At 46.9% G+C, this 18,569-nt stretch overlaps 2 protein-coding genes across 4 annotated transcripts in view; one reads left to right on the plus strand and one right to left on the minus strand.

The window, feature by feature from the left end:
• The window catches only part of LOC121594206, a 64,633-nt gene extending 46,554 nt beyond the window's left edge, over positions 1 to 18,079 (minus strand). Inside the window, exons 1-5 of one of the 3 annotated variants that reach the window (XM_041917257.1) lie at positions 16,945 to 18,079; positions 16,454 to 16,867; positions 16,217 to 16,338; positions 7,687 to 7,894; positions 7,257 to 7,557 (exon numbers count right to left, since the gene is read on the minus strand). The gene's annotated coding sequence lies outside the window, so the exon portion shown is untranslated. Of the gene's footprint in view, positions 1 to 7,256; positions 7,895 to 15,185; positions 15,390 to 16,216; positions 16,339 to 16,453; positions 16,868 to 16,944 lie in introns of those variants that run through there. The other 2 variants (XM_041917256.1, XM_041917255.1) reach the window with 2 other exon arrangements.
• Positions 10,842 to 12,745, plus strand: LOC121594213. The gene is made up of 2 exons (XM_041917267.1): positions 10,842 to 11,051; positions 11,136 to 12,745. Exon 2 carries the CDS (start codon positions 11,143 to 11,145, stop codon positions 12,514 to 12,516), a length of 1,374 nt encoding a protein of 457 aa, XP_041773201.1. The 5' UTR covers positions 10,842 to 11,051; positions 11,136 to 11,142; the 3' UTR covers positions 12,517 to 12,745.
• Positions 18,080 to 18,569: the final 490 nt, after the last annotated feature.

Here is an 18,569-nt window from a genome sequence, read left to right on the forward strand (position 1 = left end):
GCTATGTGTCCCCAAAAGGATAGGTTTTGAAGGAGCTACATCTGAATATTCGCTTTCGGCAGCACCTTCAGGTCAAGATTTGTGGAATCCTCATTCCTCATCCCCAACGAGAAGGATTGTTTTGGAGAAACTGCGCTTTAACGAAACAAATAGACCCATAAAGCGAGTTTGGCCCACGTTTTGGCAGTTGCTCATTAGCAGCACCACCTCAAGAGTTGGTTATGAAAGGGGCTAAAGATAAATGAGTACATGGACGTGTGTGCTTGTGCCTTTTACCGCCTGTTCCTCTAAATCGTTAGAGAGCATTGGTACATTTCCGCTCAACAGAAAAAAAGAGAGTTTACATGCTTGAAGCAACAAACTGGCGAACGAAATGAGCCCAGCTAATGAATTGAATTGCTCCAAAAAGCTTATCCAAACACACCCAAACACATGGGACGGCGGCTACCAGCATGGGTCCACGAGATTTACGAGCACTTGAAAATACTCTTAACCACCTCGGCTCGGCCCTGGAATTGTTGGCAACCGTTGAAGAATGTCAAGTGCTTTGCAAGAGAGCCACCACCACTACAAGCCATTGCGAATTAATCACAGATTTTCCATCCTTGCGAACAGCGCCAGAATCGTGCATTTCACCTTTCCCCGTGTCATCGACGATAAATCACACTAATGCGCGCGTGCACCATCACACATCGAGCGGTTTTCCTCATTTGATTAAGCTTATGGCAAAGAGCAGCTACATAAATTATCCACATCTTACGGGGAGGAGAGCCACCTCCGGATGGGCAGCAAACCCCCCCCCCCCCTACAGCAACGACGACGACAAACTTGCTATTTTCGGGGCGTTCGGGGGCTTCGTCGTCGCGAGATGAGAAACAACAAACCAAAACACTGCTGCCACCGAAGATACCGGAAGGAAAAGTGTCGTTGTTGCGCTTCGTTTGTAGCGGCGAGCAGGAAAAGAAATGTCCACACACTTTGTGAATCAATCGATTGGATCGGTGGTTGGGCGGAAGAAGGCGAGAGACCGACGGACGGACGAGCGACCACCATCCGAATAGAAAACTGATTGAGCGACCCACTAACATTAAACGGTACAGGAGAGATCTTTGTGGGGCCTGGTGTGCTGCCACCGTGTGTGTGTTGTATATGAATAAATTAACGGTTATCAAAATCACTCTTTCTTTATCTTAACGTATGATTAGGAAGCCCAAAAGTTACTATAATAAGCTTATGAGCCCATAAAAGAGATGACTCTATTGGATGAATCATCAGCCAACGATTAACCTACTAAGTATGGCTTCTTGCATAAAAAAAGGCTATGATGCTCTTTTGAGACCTCAATCAACTGCCCTTAGAAGAGCGTGTGTTTTGCTTCCTGAACCCTTCTCTTTTCCAATTGAATTAAATATATCTTGTAAGATGTAACTCCACACGCCGTCTCCCTCTTCTCATCTTCTTCCATAACGCACAGGCAGCCTTCGAAAGATACATTACACATCGCGATAATTCCAAGACACTGTCGATCTATTATCGATCACACACTGGTACTGTTTGCGCGTAGGAGTTGTTGCTGCGTCGTTTTTCATTACCAAGCTTTTCGGCCTTATTCAGCCGTCGCATTCCATTGCTACCACCAAAGATAACCGATTGCATCATGTGCACGATCATCCCGAAAGTCTGCTGCAAAACTAATCAACGAGGCTTCGAGCTGCGCACAGGGGAAGGGGAAGGGTGAAGATGCACACCTTTTCGAGGTTTTGAATCGCGTCTCACGAAGCTTGTAATCTAGTCGATTACGATCAGCCTCCAATGAATTGAGATGCGGGGATGGGATTTAAATATATTTTTTCCTTATATACCTGCAACGCATAATCGACGGTGAGGCAAATGCGACGAGCGCGCATGTGTGAGTATATATTTGCATAATTTATGCTCGTCGGCTAGAGTATATTTGAGCCCCTAAAAACTCGGAAACAAACACTGCCGGGGCCGAATGTCAACGCATCCCTGTGGGCATTGAAGTGTTTAGCCAGTAGAGAAATGTCAACGGCAATCGAAAGACTTCAAAGCTCGTCCGCGAGTACTGCAAGCGACGAACCCTTAGGCCATCTTTCCCTCCAATTCCGAAATATAAAACCAATAAAATCAATGTGTTGATATTGGTGCGATCGTTGCAATACGATTCTGATACATCAAGATATTCCTGAGACTATTCACCTTTCACAAAACATAAAACGATTTGAAGAAAATGTCTTCCTAACTCGAATATGCAATCGGTGAGTCGGTGGGAACTGAACGAACGAATAATCATCTCTAATTCGATTAGAAAATTGACGTAAAATGATTTTTATGATTTCCTCCCCCCATTTACAGTGCCGGGAAGATGTTGCACGTGACCGATGCTGCTAACGTGGGCAATAATGGCCACCGTTGTGTGCAGCTTGGTACAGCTACATGCGGTTACCAGAGCTGTTAGATAGCTCAATTAGCTATAAATAATGCGGAAAGACCTCCCCGTCGTCGATGTTTGGAGCAGCAGCGGGACACTACATGTGTTGGATAATAATGCTTAGTAATAATATTGAAAATTTTATGAGCTATTGGTGTGATATGTAAATCATAGTATCGGGAGTATGGAAACAAAACAAATGCTCGGGAAAGTGAAAATAGTATTGACTGGGTTCAACCCCAACGTTGGAACACTTCCAAGGATTGAAAGGAAGCTCATTTTAGGTCCATCGCTTTTATTGCTACAGTTAGGCTTGCATAATTTTGTAAAGCTAGCGATGTATGGGTGTGCTCAACAATATAGACGAAATCCATAAAATATTTATTTATGATTTACAAATATGAAATCAGAGAGTTATGAAAAAAAGAGATTACACGATTCAAATTGAATTGGTATCTAACCCTGCTTCACCTTTACCAAACACATCTAAAGTGGTATGGTGAATAGCAGCGAGGTGGGTTTGTGTCTACGCTTCCAGTCGACTTAGTCGACATTCATTCGCACGTTGGTCGATATTAGACTGAACGCAGCGGGCAGCTTCTCGACTGTCGACTGAGTTTTTAAACGGTTTCTGTCATGTTTTCAAATGAGAATGAAATTTGAGCTGTTACAAAAATTGAGAAAGGATTTAAAACTTTAATGTATTTCGACATTAGGCTCATATTAAAAATAAATACCAGAGTTTTCAGTAACATTAATCAATGCAATCTCATTTTAAGCTTAAAGTTAAGACGTTCATCGAACAGGTTGTTACAACAATGATGTAAACGGTACTTTTTATACAAATCCATAGCTAATTTCTTACTATGCTTGTTTCCTGTCACCACTTGGCAGCTGTGCTTTCTCACGAATGCAAACGGATTGATCGAAACCGATCAAGCGACCTTGGGGTCGTTCAAATCTGTTGTACGCAATTTGTTCGCCTCGTTGTTTGGTGTCTCCACCTGAAAAAACCCTCGCTTGATGGTTTGCTGACGGTGCGAAAAACAACACCCGATGGTGTCCATTTCCCGTCTCACCAATCGGAAGCATTTCGAAACCCTCCCCGGGGGCACCCTTTTTGCGAATGATAAATGTACGCAACAAAGAAAGCATTTGAACCGGCCACCAAACCCAAGATCAAGTTTTATGCCCATTCAAGCCGCACCAAACTTCACAAAAGAAAGTGCGAAAACGGTGTCCGAACTCGATCACCGAACTGCCTGAAATGATCATGCCGGCCGGCCTGTGTCTGTGTGTTTGTGCATTAGCCATTACTTTGCATCTGACAAATCGTTTGCCATCGCATTTGGCGAGCGTTTCGGGGCGGTGAATTTCAAGCGACGAACCCCTAACTCAACTGGTGAAAGGCTCCTCCGATGACAATCGAGCGCTACAGCAACCAAACGGGAGAGTAAAAACGGAAACAAATAACGATCTGGGAGCTCTAATCAACGGAACATGTTTGGCAAAGCTACCGTGACGCACCCTTTAACTGCAACCGTTTGGACAACCCGCAAACCGTTGCTAAGGAAAGCTGTGAAAAAGAGGATCACTTTTGACGTTCACGATCTTTGGACAGCAAAGGAAGATAGATTAGATTGCAGAAGAGAAAATAGGCACCGGGAAAGCGTGATCGTACCCAAAGTGCAGTAAGTGAGATGACATGTTACACAACAACAACCCCTAAAAACGCACGACAAATGTGAGCTAATTTCCCTTTCCGTCGGAAGTTTATCACGGCGGCAGTGTATACAAACTTTCGGTTAAAACAAAACATGTTATCGCCCCCAAAACCAAACTTCTCCTCACTGTGGTCACGCTGAGTGCAATCATGTATGCCGCACGTTTGTACAGCAATAACGTGACGGTAATGAAATTATTTGCATGCACGATGTGGAAAAAAGGGCAGGAAAAAGGGTGCAGGCGAAAGTAAAACGAGGAACCGAGAAAGACATTTCTGCACGGTATGAAAACGTTTCACTTTTGCTTCGAAACTGTCGGCGCAAATTAATGAATAAACAGAAGGTGCAGTCTTCGATCGTGCACGATCTATGGGCCCCAGATAAACAATAAGCCATCTACGCGCAGCAAATGACAGAATCGAATTCAAACCGTATTTTATTGGCTTAGCGATTGGACAGACTAATTGAATGGCTGGCCGTGTAGCCGGACGAATGCGGCACACAATCAAGGAGAAACTGTTGTTACAACCCAATTTTTTTGCTAACTTTTCGCCAAAAAACTGGGAACTCAACTGCACTCAAGTAAATGAAAACGAAATATTAACCAAGAGGAAAAAAAACAAATGCCAGTTTCGTGACCTTCTGGCTTGTTTGTGTGGGGTTGGCTCGTTTACTTCGTAAAGTTGGTTAATGAAAATTGTTTTCCTAAAGCCCACTTAGCGCGCGCGCGCGCTCGGTGAGATGCACAATTTGGGGTGAAATTTGAGGGATCTTTTGCAAACCATGCTCGCCTGATGATTGCATTGCTTGCTGGCCTGGACTGCCTTCTGTGATGAGAGGTCAAAAAACAGCAATCATCACACACACATGGCTTCATTAGGCCAGAGGCAGGCGTGCACTCGTTCGCCGCCTTACCACCGTAGGCAAGCAAAGGACGATCGTTGGGATCGGCGAATCAATTGAAGTGCAATTTACATTCAAAAAAGGTGGTGCTGCTGTGGTTTCTCGAGAGGGAGGAGCAGATTGGTTCACAAGGCTCGAGCGTTTGGAGTGTATTTGAAGGGCCAAGGGCCTTCAAGACGTATGGATGGCGCACCTTCCATTTTTCTTCTGCTCAAGGTTTTGAAATGTATTCAATTAACAAACTAGGATTTGTTGAAATTGATCCATCGTTGGTACGATCACTATCACCCATCTTTTTCGAGCTGAGAAACATTATCAACGCCATCAATTATTCGAGACCTTCCACACACCGTTGTCAACTGCGCGTTGTACTTTCACTTGTTGCGAGCCACCATTGTTGGATGAGATGCGTCACACAACACCACGGCGAAGTCTTATCCATAAGTCCGTGAAATAACTGCATCAGCATGCTGTCGTGTGCATTTAACGCCTACGAATGCATTTCTAGCATACCGACGAGCTGGCCCTAGACCTCGGGAGGGACAGACTTTACACCACTGCGGAATCCGGTTTGCTGCCCGCTAACCTCCGGAGCTGCACAAACAACAACTGCAACTACTGCCCCGATCCGTCCAGGGGAACACGGGCGCACATTCGCTTGCCAGTGGAAGGTCAAAGTCGACTTTGGAAAGAACCGGACATTTGTCAATGGCTGCCAATCTATGGACCACAGTCCGGCACGAAACAAACGCTCACCGTTCGCCTTAGATCGAATGCGATTTGAGTTTGAACTGTCCCACTTTTGATGCTAGTCTGCCCGGTTGTAAAGAAACCGGTTCGATATGGTTGGAAATTTTGAATAGAAATTTGGGAGTTTTTAGCCCCAAAAAGATAAGGTGGGAGCAACCGGACCAAAGTCAGAATGTCAAAAATCGAACACATTTTAAGCTAACGGGAAAGGTTTGTTTTTGGGATCCCCCTTGAAGTAACACAGAGCGATCGCTCCAGAACGTGCCATGAATTGTGAATTGTGGTAAGGCGGTCGGCAAACCCCGCAAGAATTGGAACCGTGGGCAGCAGAACTGGACGCAAGATGTACGGAATTTCTCTCGCCAAGTAGTTCTGGGTGCGTATCACACACACACACACACACTCGCACACTCCCACGGGGTTCATTAGCCGCAGGTTTGAGAGGGGAAAAAAACGGAACCAAACGCCTTCCCCCAGTTGGCACACTTTGCAGGCTATGTTTGTGTGTTTGCCGACTTGCTTGGGATGCTTAATTAGCATAGAAAGCGTTACTGGGCGTGTGTGTGTGTGTGAGTTATCTCTTTGCTACACCGAAAGTCGGATGTTTATCCACACAATCTTCGCTTGTTAGGCCAATTTTTTAGCAAAATCTTGTGTCAAGACCACTTTCCAAACCCAGAAGTCATTGCGCGAGAGAGTCCATTGCATAACCTGTCCTTAAACCACATAGCATACATTAGTCAGGTCAGACCTGACGTCTAAGCAATCGATCGTCTATTAAATCGAAACTTCACCTCAAACCAAAGATTGTTCTCGTTCGATTCTCGGTTGAAGCGAAGGACAAGCAAATAAAACCTCCTCCAAGCGATCATACCCAGCAATGGCGTTGCTGACAAATTTCTTTTCCATTACCCGGCGTGCGCATAGAAACCTTGTGCGGGCCCCCCCGGCCACTTCAGTTCGAGTGGACTTCTCCTCCCATACATTACGGTCTCAGCTCTCTGGCCTTTAAGGTGTGTCGATTCGATTGACGCTTTATTTGCCGAAGGTTTGTTTGTGACTACCAGCCCGCCCCAAACCAATTCTTTGCGGGCCGTGTGAACGAACACCGGCTTTCCATCACGGTCAGCGAGAGAGAGAGAGACAAGAGTCGAGCGTGACCGCATTCTAGCTAAACTCTAGCCATTGGAGCTCTTAATAGCAGTCGGTAAAGGTAAAGGTGAAACGTATTTGGGGGTTTCCTCGTATATGGATGATTGAAGTCTGACGTTTATGGTCCCCCCGCTACTTTACTGCACTGCAGTGAGTGACAAATTGGAAGCCGCGGCTATCTCGTATCACATCTTGCGACCTTCAGGGAAGTTCCTTTTTGAGTGAAGTAGGTTGGACCGGTTGATGGAAACTGTTCAGATGAAAACAACACTTACCCCATTTTGAATTCGGCAGTCTAACTCTGGAGGATGATCTTAAAGGGAAGGTGATGCAATCCGGTCAATACTGGTCGTTGGATGCAACAGCAGCAGCTTCGTATGACTTCAAGTCACTACTTCGTACGGACTCCGTTAGAACACAATTACAATTCTACACCTACGGGGACCTCTTTTTCACTATGAATTTAATTTCATTCAACCACAAGCAGACACCTTCTCAGTAACCGTATGTGACACTTTCCGAAAGATCTCGTTACACTTCCAGCCAAAGAGGCGGTTTTAACGGCACTAGCGGGCACTGTTTTACGATTTTACACACAAAACGCAAATAGATATATATAAAAACACCGTAACAAAATCTTCTTTCACACTTTCACAACAACACACCACTTCAGTACACACTTTAGTGCGGTTTCTCTAAACTCACCGTAAAGGCTTCTTGCCGCGGGAGCACACACTTTGCCAGTAGATTCACGATCAACACGTTCGCAAACAGGTTTTTAGGCGTTTTATTTTCTGCGTCAACTCGTTTCACTTTGCAACGTTAAGATTTGATCACTGATTATGACGAAAGCGTCGTCCACACACAGAGAGAGAGGCATAAGAAGAAGTGTTCTGGTTATAATGTTTATAGTCTGCAAAGAAAAGAACAAGGCATGAGGATATAGCGAAAATTTGAGGATCGTGCTCAGAATGGGAATATGTTTTCAGATTTAAGATCACAAAAAAGGCTACGCTAGACTCGTTTGCAGACTCTGTTATTTTCTAGCTGTTAAAAGACTGATGATGGTAGTTGAACCATTCATGAGTGACATTGAAGCTACAAGACCCGCTGCTGTCCCGCGAGCGAGGATTCGCTTTGGGTACGGAACTTAACTACATCACTGCGTACATCACTCCTTCCATCAGCTGTCTCGGTTTTGGACACGCTAATGAACGCTTGTGGTACGATCCAGGCGGTTTCACAGTTCCAATTTGACACCTTATTTCTGCATCGATCGTGAGTGATCATCAAAAGTACTTCCGTAGTTTTTGTTTGATTCGGTACAGAGTTTGCTTAGCCCAGAGTCTTCCATACATCTTATAGTGCTTTTAAAGCATGTTTCATCAAACTCAATTAATGATCTTATTTTCAATAGCAATTCACTCAGCACACGTTGGACCAGCTTTAAACTACCTTCCCCAAAATCACAAGAGCATAATGTTTCTCTAACAATCGAACGGAAAAAAACCGAAGGCAAATTACCTTCTTTTTTTTGCTTACATTGTGTTGGTACACTTCCACGGTCGTATGCTGTTCCCGCAATTGTTATTTCACTTGCCCCGGCTTGTTTCACGACAATCCGGCCCGTTTGTGTGTGGGAGACAAATCTTTGCTGATTTTCCCACTGGGTAACCGTTCGAAAGTAAAAACAGTCAAACTTTGTGTTCGCTTTCGGGTGGAAAACTCGGCAGCTCGGGGTGGGTCACCATTTTCCACCCCCCCCCCCCCCACCCCACATCAACCCGGCTATCGATAAGGATCGCCCGTGCAGAGCAATGGAAAATGCGAGCCAAATGCTTAAAATGGTCGATTTTCCACACTCGGATAATGCGATCAAACCGCCGCAAATCAGACCACGCATCTCTTTCTGTGTCCACTTTGTCCAAAGGGGCGAACGGACCCCCGAGTGCTGGTCGCGATGTTTCATTGCTTCGGTGTTTCTTCTCTCTTTCCAAACACGCTTATGCAATGCGGTTTCGCTAAACGGCCGACAGCAACACAACAACCGGAATATACTGGAGGCCATCGGGGTTTTGGTGCATCGTTTAGGTCGGCGAGCCAACGGAGGACGGTATGACTCATTCGGTGCGGCATTCCCGCGAGCATCCGGCAAGTCCGGCTCGCTGCCAGGTGAAATTGTGTAACGCTTCAAATGCAGCACACAGATTAAAAGGAAGATTTTATGCCCCACACACACACCGAGCGGTTGTATTAGATTCGTTGCGCAGATGAAAACTATTTGCTTTCGCGGAAATTGCTTTTCGTTGTGAGCACTACTTCTTCTTGCTCGAATAATGCAGATTGCAGGAATGAATCACTTCTGGGGCTGACTGCTCGCCTAAGCTTATTTTATATTTTCCTTCTTCTGCGAAGTTTGAGAACGGGCTGCAGTAGCTAAGAAAACAAAAAGTGTAAACTCCCCACACTGGCGAAGGCGTTGAGAAAGTGCCATTTCTACTTCACCTTTAGTTTTAAGGTCAATATCGCGATAAAGCTAAATAACTCTTAGGAAATGTGCGCGTCACGTTGCATCGGTCTTCCCCGATTCACGACATGTACCCGGACCGGTTTGTAAATCGGAAAAGAGTAGCTTCCTCAAGGATTTTCCTGCACACCGTGGCTATCAGCATTTATTACCAGCCTTTCGTTCCTGCAGTGGGGATTTATGCTTGAATAGACTGGGTAGCATAGCAAGCTTTCTTCCCAAACGATCGTCGCGCCAACTGTTTGCTGCAAAACCTGGTTGAAAATCGTGAGAGAGCAAGAAATGCAATAGAAACTCCACAACCAACACTTATTGCACAGTTTAAAACAATTTAAGGAAAATGCATATGTGCTTCTACATCAAAGCATTTCGTAACGTGCGATCCCGAGGCAGTACAATGATACATGTCGCTTCAGCATAATTGTGGCCCCGGTCCCTTAGCAATGCCATTCTTCATCAAATTCATCATCGTTAATGGTAATGGCTTGGACATCTACTGGCCGTGGTTCGGGGACAAGCCGGCCGAACTCATTAAACGGTACAGTTTTGTTGCGAGCAATGAGCCTATAGCGTATGAGAAGAAGAAAAAAAGTCATCACAAGCACACACACCAGTGACATAAGATGTACTACTTGTTGCGCATTAAAGCCGAAGGTTGATGCTGCGCGGTAAAACCGAAATTCCTTGCTTGTAGCAGTAGGTACATAGGAATGCCATTAGTGCGTCTGCTGCCGATTAAGGACAAACATCATTTCCCAGGGAGCCTCAATGGATCTAATTAATGCAACGATCCTGGGGTGTTACACGTTTAATTAGGAGATCGCATGACACGTGCTGCTGAACCATGCCGTTTATGCTTTACACGTATTTAAATGGTACATCTTTGGACAAAAATTATGCCAAAGAATGAAGGATACCAACTCCATGAATTTTAGTCGATTTCGAAGCAAGGGTTTTAACCAGAAAATTAACAAAAAATTAGTTAACTTGTTTTATAAATATTATTTTCGAAATGAACACTACTGTTGAGTAAACATGATATTTTCGTTTCAATCGAATAAAAACTATTATTTTAGTATTTTCAAAAATCACAACATTCAACGTTTTAAAGAATTATTCAACAGAGCACTGCCTAAGCACAGTACTGTCTTCAACTGTCATCCCTCAACCGCAGCCGTTGAAGGCTCACGTGCCGCAGGTTAGACCAACGTCACAAGCTGTTGCGCAAAACCCCCTACACCGTGCGGAGGTTTTGGTCGAAGAAATCACAATTAATCAAAACACATAAAATCTAACACAAATAAGCAAGCGAGCAATGTGTCGCTATGATGGAAACATGCTCAACGTAGCAACAAAGCAGCTACATCGTCGTCGACGTCGAGCGGGATCCAATCAAAATGGCTACCAAAGCACGGTGCTGACGCAACCTTGCCGTCTATACAGCACGGCCAATCTTTTGTTTATTTCGCTGAAGCCGCCAAACAAATCGGCCATCCATCTGTAGCGGTGTGTGCCATTGTAACGAATTTCACAACAAATTACGGTAGATATAGTGAAATATTTGTGATAAAACACGCAATACACAACGTGCAAGTGATTGGTTTGGCACGTGCCTACTCACAAACAGCCCCAGAATGGATGCCCAAGTAAAAACGGAAGCGATCGAAGACAGCATCGACGCGATTGACACGAGCATGCAGTACCTGATCGATGAAGCCGACTCATACCTCAGAGCTATCCACAGCCGGCGGCAAAGCTTAAACAGCAACATTACAAACTACGACGGGGCCAGCACCAGTTGGAACAGTACGGGCAACAACAGCAGCACCCTAGCGGACAGCACCGGTTCGCACAGTACGGGCATCAGCGGCAGCGCCTTCGCGGACAGCTCCGGTCGGGACAGTACAAGCAGCTACAGCAGCGCCCTAGCGGACAGCATCGATTCCGACTATACGGGCATCACCGGCAGCGCCTACGCGGGCAGCACCGGTTCGGAGGAAACGAACGAAAGCATTCCACCAGCACACAACATAACCGCAGCATCATCCGTACCGTCAGTGGATAATAATAACAGTAGCAGCAGCAGCACCACCGAGAGCGCTGGAAGTGATTCTACCGTACTGTACAGCCTGGACGAAACGATGCCAAGAGCGCCAAGAACAATTTCCCCCATCACCATCGGGGACGATTCCATCGCGGGGGACGTCATTGCGGTGGAGGATGTCGCTACAGCGGAAAGAGTACCGCGCCGGCGACGCCGAAATCAGCTGCTGGCCGAGCCCTATGCTCGATCGAACATTTCCATCATCGATCTGTCGGATGTACCCGTCGGAACACCGCCCGCAGCACGACAGCCACCATCGCGTGGCCGATCGGCATCGGTAGTGATCATATCGTCATCGGACGAGGAAAACGAAGGCGAGCAACCGCCACCACCACGTCGGCGCATCAATGTGACACAAAACGCCACCAACACGCTCATACAGATCGGCAATGTTAGCATCGATTTGAGCGCGCCGGATCCTTCCTCCGTTGTGGAGCTAACGCTATCCGGTTCGCAGAACGACAGATACCTGTTCGATTCTACCGGCAGTCAGCAGCGCATTGAACACAACTACACCCGCGACTTTGGAGATATTGACGCCCGTTCTGCGTTCCAAGTGCGGCCAGCTCGTCGAGCACCACCACGGACACGATTATCATCACGCGCACCGGCACCAGCATCAGCACCAGCACCAGCGCCCTCACCAAGACGAGCAGCACCAGCGGCGGCAGTAGCTGCTAATTCACAACCCATCGATAATGCCAGCAGCACGGGCAAGGATATCATCTGCCCGATCTGCTACGAATCGTTGGCGGACCGGCCAGCCCTGTCCACTATCTGTGGCCATCTGTTCTGTGCCGACTGCATCAAGCGTGCCCAGCAGCTAACCAAACAATGCCCGATGTGTAAGAAAAAACTGTGGAAAGCTTCGCAAATGCATCCTATCTATTTTACTGTCTCCTAGCTTAATTATGTTTGTTAATCTTATGTCGCGTTTCTTGAACGATTTATCGCTAAGAAGACGGTACAAGACGCACTAGTTACCTTAGTAATTGTTTCTTTTTTTTTACTGGCAAATACGCTTAACGAAGGGGAAATCCCATTTATCTCATCAACAAATCTGTAACAAAGGCTGAGCCGAATGAATATGAAATTTGTATTACGTGAAATAAAACTTGTTAGCCAGTTCTTAATTGCACTTGTTTTGCTATCTTTACTTGTTTTAACAAAAAGAATGCTTTACGCAGCTACAAAAAAAAACGGGTGGCCATAAGCGCGATGTTGATTACACGCATACGCGACGCTCCACGCACTGAAAGGTCGACACAAGCCCCCACTGCGCTAGGCACGTGCCTTCCACTAGCGCACAGTAATGTCGCGTTCCTGGGATCTTACTAATTGCCAAGAGCAAGTGTATTATTTGAAGCGAAGTTATTCTTTCTGACCGATCGAAGGGGAATCAGTATATGTCCCTTTTTTCCGCACGTACACACGAAGCCACAGCAATTGGATCCTATTTTGCAGCATCGTATCGTGCAAGTGAATGTCGTGCAATGGCGCGGGTCATTCGGCTGACTCATTTTCATGGCGAGAGCGAGAAAAGGCCTTCTTCCACACCTGAGAAGCCGCAGCAGCAGCCGGGATAGTTCCCCTTAAGAAACTGGTTTAATCTTCTTATCGTGTTTCTTTGTGGCTGCGCCTTTGCATCGCGGTGCGTTCTTGACCACAAAGAGCGGTGTGTTGCTCTCTTCCAGGCGGACCACTACTGGCCCCAGCGGGCACGATGAGTCATCGCGCACACAGACGGTGGGGAGGCGCGCAGGTGTTGTGCTGCTGAAGGTTCTGTCCAATCTTCCGGGTAACTTTCTACTTCGAACGAAGCTACAGTACACTATGCGCAAGTCTGCTTTGTCTGCGAGATGTATTTTCCTGAAGTCGGCGCAATGGAATCAAAATCCCGCTTCTCTTGTAAAAATCCAGCCAATCTGTCTGGCGCAGTTTGAATGTAATGAAAAACATATCGCCAAATTCGTATTTTGTCCAGCAATAACGCCGCCTACTTGGATGTCACAGGAATCCCCGGAGAGTTGAGCAAACAACGTGCGGCGGTGATAAGATATCGCCTTATAGTGTGTCTATTTGCTAATCGTATTCATTCCATATTGATTCTATCAGCAATTGGTAAAGTATTGCCGATAGATGGACACTAATTTGTTGTGGTACGGCATCATTGCGGGAAAAAATAACCGAGATATGAATACGATTTTGCCAACCATTGCTTCCATATACCACCAACTCCATAATCTTACCAACAACTGTCCAATAAACCAGGGACCATTATGAATACCTTCCTTGCTGAGCCTTCATCGCATCCCAAAAGCCTTTCACTGCGCCCCGCAAAGAGAAATGATAAGTAAAGAAAAGGGTCTCTTTATCAAACAATGCACTTATGCGCACCCGGGGAGAGCCCACGGCAGCAATTTCACACACTTCACGAAGGCATCTTTTTCCCCCTCAATGAGGCGCCGTTTCTCTTTGCACTACTCCCGCAGCTGATTGACGCGTGATGAAATGCAAATACGTTTCCCTATTTGCAAACGAGTCACACTCACCGCTCAACTTCACAACACAAACTCCACGTGCTGCAATGTGCTGGTTTTCGTTTGACATTATACCAAACAGTTTGAGATCGCAAAACACCATAAGAATTCATTTCTTATAATACACTAACAAGATGGTTCTTCTAACGGAACTCTACAGATTAGTGAGCTTCATAAAAACGTCTCCAAATTCTAATTAACGGCAACGATCCCACCATCCCTTCAGCGGCGGGGGGTCTAGTCTTGCAGTGATCACGTGAACCCCCCGTCAGCAAACTAACACACACAACACGACACAACGCCACAACTTGGGAGACGAAAAGCACGGGCTGGAAGTTACACTAATCTGTCGGAATGCGCTCCAAGCACATTCCGTTACACGAAATCATTGTGTTTCGTACGATGAACTTTGGTGGGTTTGCGGGCGCGAAGCGAAGAGAAATTTCAATTTTCGGGAACTTCCAACAACCACACAGCACACACACACACATACACGCATGTCCGGTTTGGGGTCTGCGGTCTTGGGCCCCAAAAGGGAGCTTCATTCTTGGACATTCGGTTCACTTTAAAACTCAAATCTCGCCCACCAATAACTCCGCAAGTCTTAACTGCCTTCTCGTAGTGGGATGAAACTGCTTCGCTCCACGCGAACGCAACGGGGAAAGACTTTCTCACTTTCAATGTGGGTCACCTTCAGTGTGGAGGCGCTGGGCAACTCGATCGATTGGATGATAATTTTCTGCTAACCACTGAGTACTGATTAAGCGCTGATTAATCGTGGATTAGTGCGGCTTCCGGTTGGTGTCATGCCAAACGCCAAACAAGACCGCCGCACACGCCCATCATGCGTTTGTTGCGTTTTTGATTCATAGCATCACTTTCGTTTGAATTTACACGACACGCTGTGAGCTGCACACCAACACGTTTTGTTTACGGGGAAAATACTCTTCAAACCAAAGCACAACACTGCTCCCCCCCTCGGTCATGCGCGAATGTGTTTTTAATGGCAATAGTAATAAGCAATTTTCCCTACCATGCTGACAAAAACACAGACACACGCGCGCTCTTACCCGACCACAATTACCAAAACAACGGATAACAATTGCTAACGATCACGGCCCGACACATACTGGTTTTGGAGTGCCTAGACACACACACTGTTGGCCCAGCCCGCACGGTAACGCGCACTCGAACCAAATGGCCATGGTAAGCTTTGGCGCCGCTGGCTGAAGCTCAACTTGTGTTGTGTGCTGTGTCAGCGGCCGCTCTCAGGCAGTTGTGAGACAATCGCACACTTCATTGGCGCGAGAGACAGGGAGTCCGCTCTAGAGAGAGAGAGAGACGGTCCCCTATTGGGATTCAAAAGCTGGCGAGAGACTGCCGGCGTGGAACCATTGTGGGGATGCTGTGGTTTGAACTCCACGATGCTGTCCACGATGCTCCAACATCAAGAATAGGCCTCCTCGAGCCTGGTGGGGTAGATTGACGGCGTCGCTGGGAAATGGAAAGTGGAAATATGGACAGAGCGCCAACTAAGGGACCTTGTCGTAAGGTCTCTGTGGAGTTGTCTGGCCGTTGCAGCGCTGCATTCGACGACACCTTGGAACGTTCTACCCTGAGCTGGAGAAGGAAATCGTTTGTTAGCCCGCACGGTGAGATTGTTTATGAGTGGCAGCGGCAATTGCATTTGCATTCCAGCGATCAAGCGCGGGGAGGAGACTGTTCAGCTGACGGTAATACGGTTCAGACAGAGATTTGCTGCAGCGCGTTTAGGGTTTTGGATTAGAATTTGGGTCAATCGCGCCATCATCATGTCGGTGAGAGATTTGGCTCTCCAAAAAAAAAAGACGCCCATTGCAACTGTGTCGATCGTCGCAAGGTAACAATGGTGATTTATAGCCGTTGAGACACACAAACGGACAGCCGAAGCTCCCAGACTTTTTGGTGACACGCTGGACGTTTAGAGTGAAGTAACTACGAGTCTTAGTCAATCAACTCGAATAGCTTCAAAGGCAATGGAATAATAACAAATAAACATAGGCAATCCAGAAGACGGTTACTAACCTCGTAAAGTTAATCTGCAAACCGCATCTCGCAGCCATTCCTCTTCCGGCACAAGCTGATCGAAGCTGCTTCTCAGAATCAACCCCAACCTCCAGCCATAAATCTTGTACAGGCAGATCGTGCTAAAAATGAAAGAAATGGTGAAATAACCGTACAACACCACAGCTTACCAACCCTTGGCGTCCACCAGAAGAGATCGATCGGTGGAACCACCGCACCCCACTTGAGATCACTTACTTGAGCCCCCTCCTGTGTTGGTATTGGTGATTTACACTCGGGGTAGCCTTTTTCTATTGCAATTTCACACTCATACACACACGCCCCGTTGGCTGGCTTGCCGAAACGTACCTGAAGTGGGACGCAGAGTCAATTTGCGAGTTGTCCACCACCACCAGCAAGCAAGCAAGCAAACGGTTTCTGTGTGGGAGCTGCGGGTTTTAATTTGAATAGAAATCGTGATGGTTCGTGTTCTGTTTGCTCTCCACACCGTACCGTTCTCGAAGGACGTTGACACGCGATGCGAAACGTCACAAATCCGCGGTGACAGAACTTCGCAGCAACATGATCTCAACGCCTGCTTGGTGTGTGTGTGACTTGCTGGTGAAGGTGGGATCGGTCTTGGAGATATTCGGTGCCAGAGCATGTACACAGCTGAAAGAAAAAGAAAGCATTTAAATCGCTTGAAATGATAGGCAATATTTAATCCCAAAGCAGTGCTCATCCATTACCTTCTTTCTGAAGCCGATAACGGTTGTAGGTCTGTCAAAATAATAATCAAATCCATCCTGCCCGCACCCACCAGTGCCGCGGCAATCCAGTTTGGCAGCATTCGATTAAACTCTGCGAGTCCCTTGTCCCGATACTTTCACTCTCTTCCGGAGGCGGACGGTGTACAAGCGAATGGAACGATGCAAGGCCACCGGTTAATATCTCCTTCAGACGAGTGAGGGGCCAGGAATAGCACTTTAATGAGGGGTGTGTGCCTTTCATCGCAAGGTCGCGATACTTTACATGCGGATTCCGGTACTTGTTTGCAATGATAAGCTTCCCGGGGAGAGGGAAAGACTTTAATCGTATCTTCCAACGAGCTTCTGCCTTCTAAGAGACACTTCAATCGAAAGTACAAGATTAATCGTTAAATCCACGGGTATTTTGCTGGCCAGTTCGGTATGTTGCAACCATTCTTAACGTGAAGTACTACACATCTGTTTCTGCAAACATTCGCCAGAGTGCAATGACTGAGGGAAAACGTTTGCCGTACACTACACGCTACACCGTTGACATCGTTTGATCGAAAGTCGGCGTAAGTACACAGCGCGCGGGAAGCATCCCATTAGCGAGGCAAATATATGTCATCACACGTACCAACAACCTTGCCTACCGCTATCTTCCGCTCTCCGCGATATGATAAACCGAAGCCATTTCCACCGGTTGTTCCGCCCGACCAGGTACACGTTTTATAATTATCCACAGCCAAACAGCGGACAGCGTAGGACGGCCGCGCGCCGATCCACTAGGGCTAGGTCATAAGCATCGGCGAACGCGTATCTGCACGGTCGAGGGAAAAGTGTGACAAAATGTGCGTCAACTTGCAAATCAACCGAGCAAACTTCACGGTGGCGTACGATCGGCCGCTGTAGCGTCGACATCATTGGCACGCTTGATCCGAGAGTTGTCGCTGTCTTTTACCTTTTAGATATGGGCAATATTTCATGCCGCTGATGTAGAGTTTTCCGAGCCGCACGACTACACTGGACTGGAGTCTTTCACACTTTCCACGATTCTTGTCTTCGAAGCGCACTTAATGCAAACATAGGCTCGCCTTGTGACCGACATTTCCCACAGGAAGGAAGGAAATGGGAAAAACCTGTCCCAAGCCGAACGTTGGCTTGGGCTTCGGTACACACTCCGACCGTTCATTGATTAATCGATCGGCGGCGGTCGGGGTCGTTTGCACAGGGCGAAAGGGAACCTCTTCGCATCGACTGGAGGGAGGGTTTAGCGAAGATCATCAATTTAATAATAGGGCGCCCTCAGGCGGGCGGGTGATTGTACGGAGGAGGATCCGTTCCACCAACGACGAACGATTGTCGACGACGAAGAAAGTTTGTTGCTCGTCAATTTTGCTTTCCTTTTGACCGACGACGGATGACGCCTACAAGAGATTCTGGTTAGGAGAGAGACAGAGAGAGAGAGAAAGAGCACGTCATGAAATATTAGAAATGGTAGTGAAAAAAGTGTGGAACACCCATTCCCGACCAACCTTCAACCAAGAGTTCGTTTTTGTTGCTCGTAGAAGTGGTTGCTATGGTACCTAAAGCGGAATGCGCGACCATGCGCCTGCGTCCTCCCG

This window comes from Anopheles merus, chromosome 2L (assembly GCF_017562075.2).
Source record: "Anopheles merus strain MAF chromosome 2L, AmerM5.1, whole genome shotgun sequence".
Classification (NCBI taxonomy): domain Eukaryota; kingdom Metazoa; phylum Arthropoda; class Insecta; order Diptera; family Culicidae; genus Anopheles; species Anopheles merus.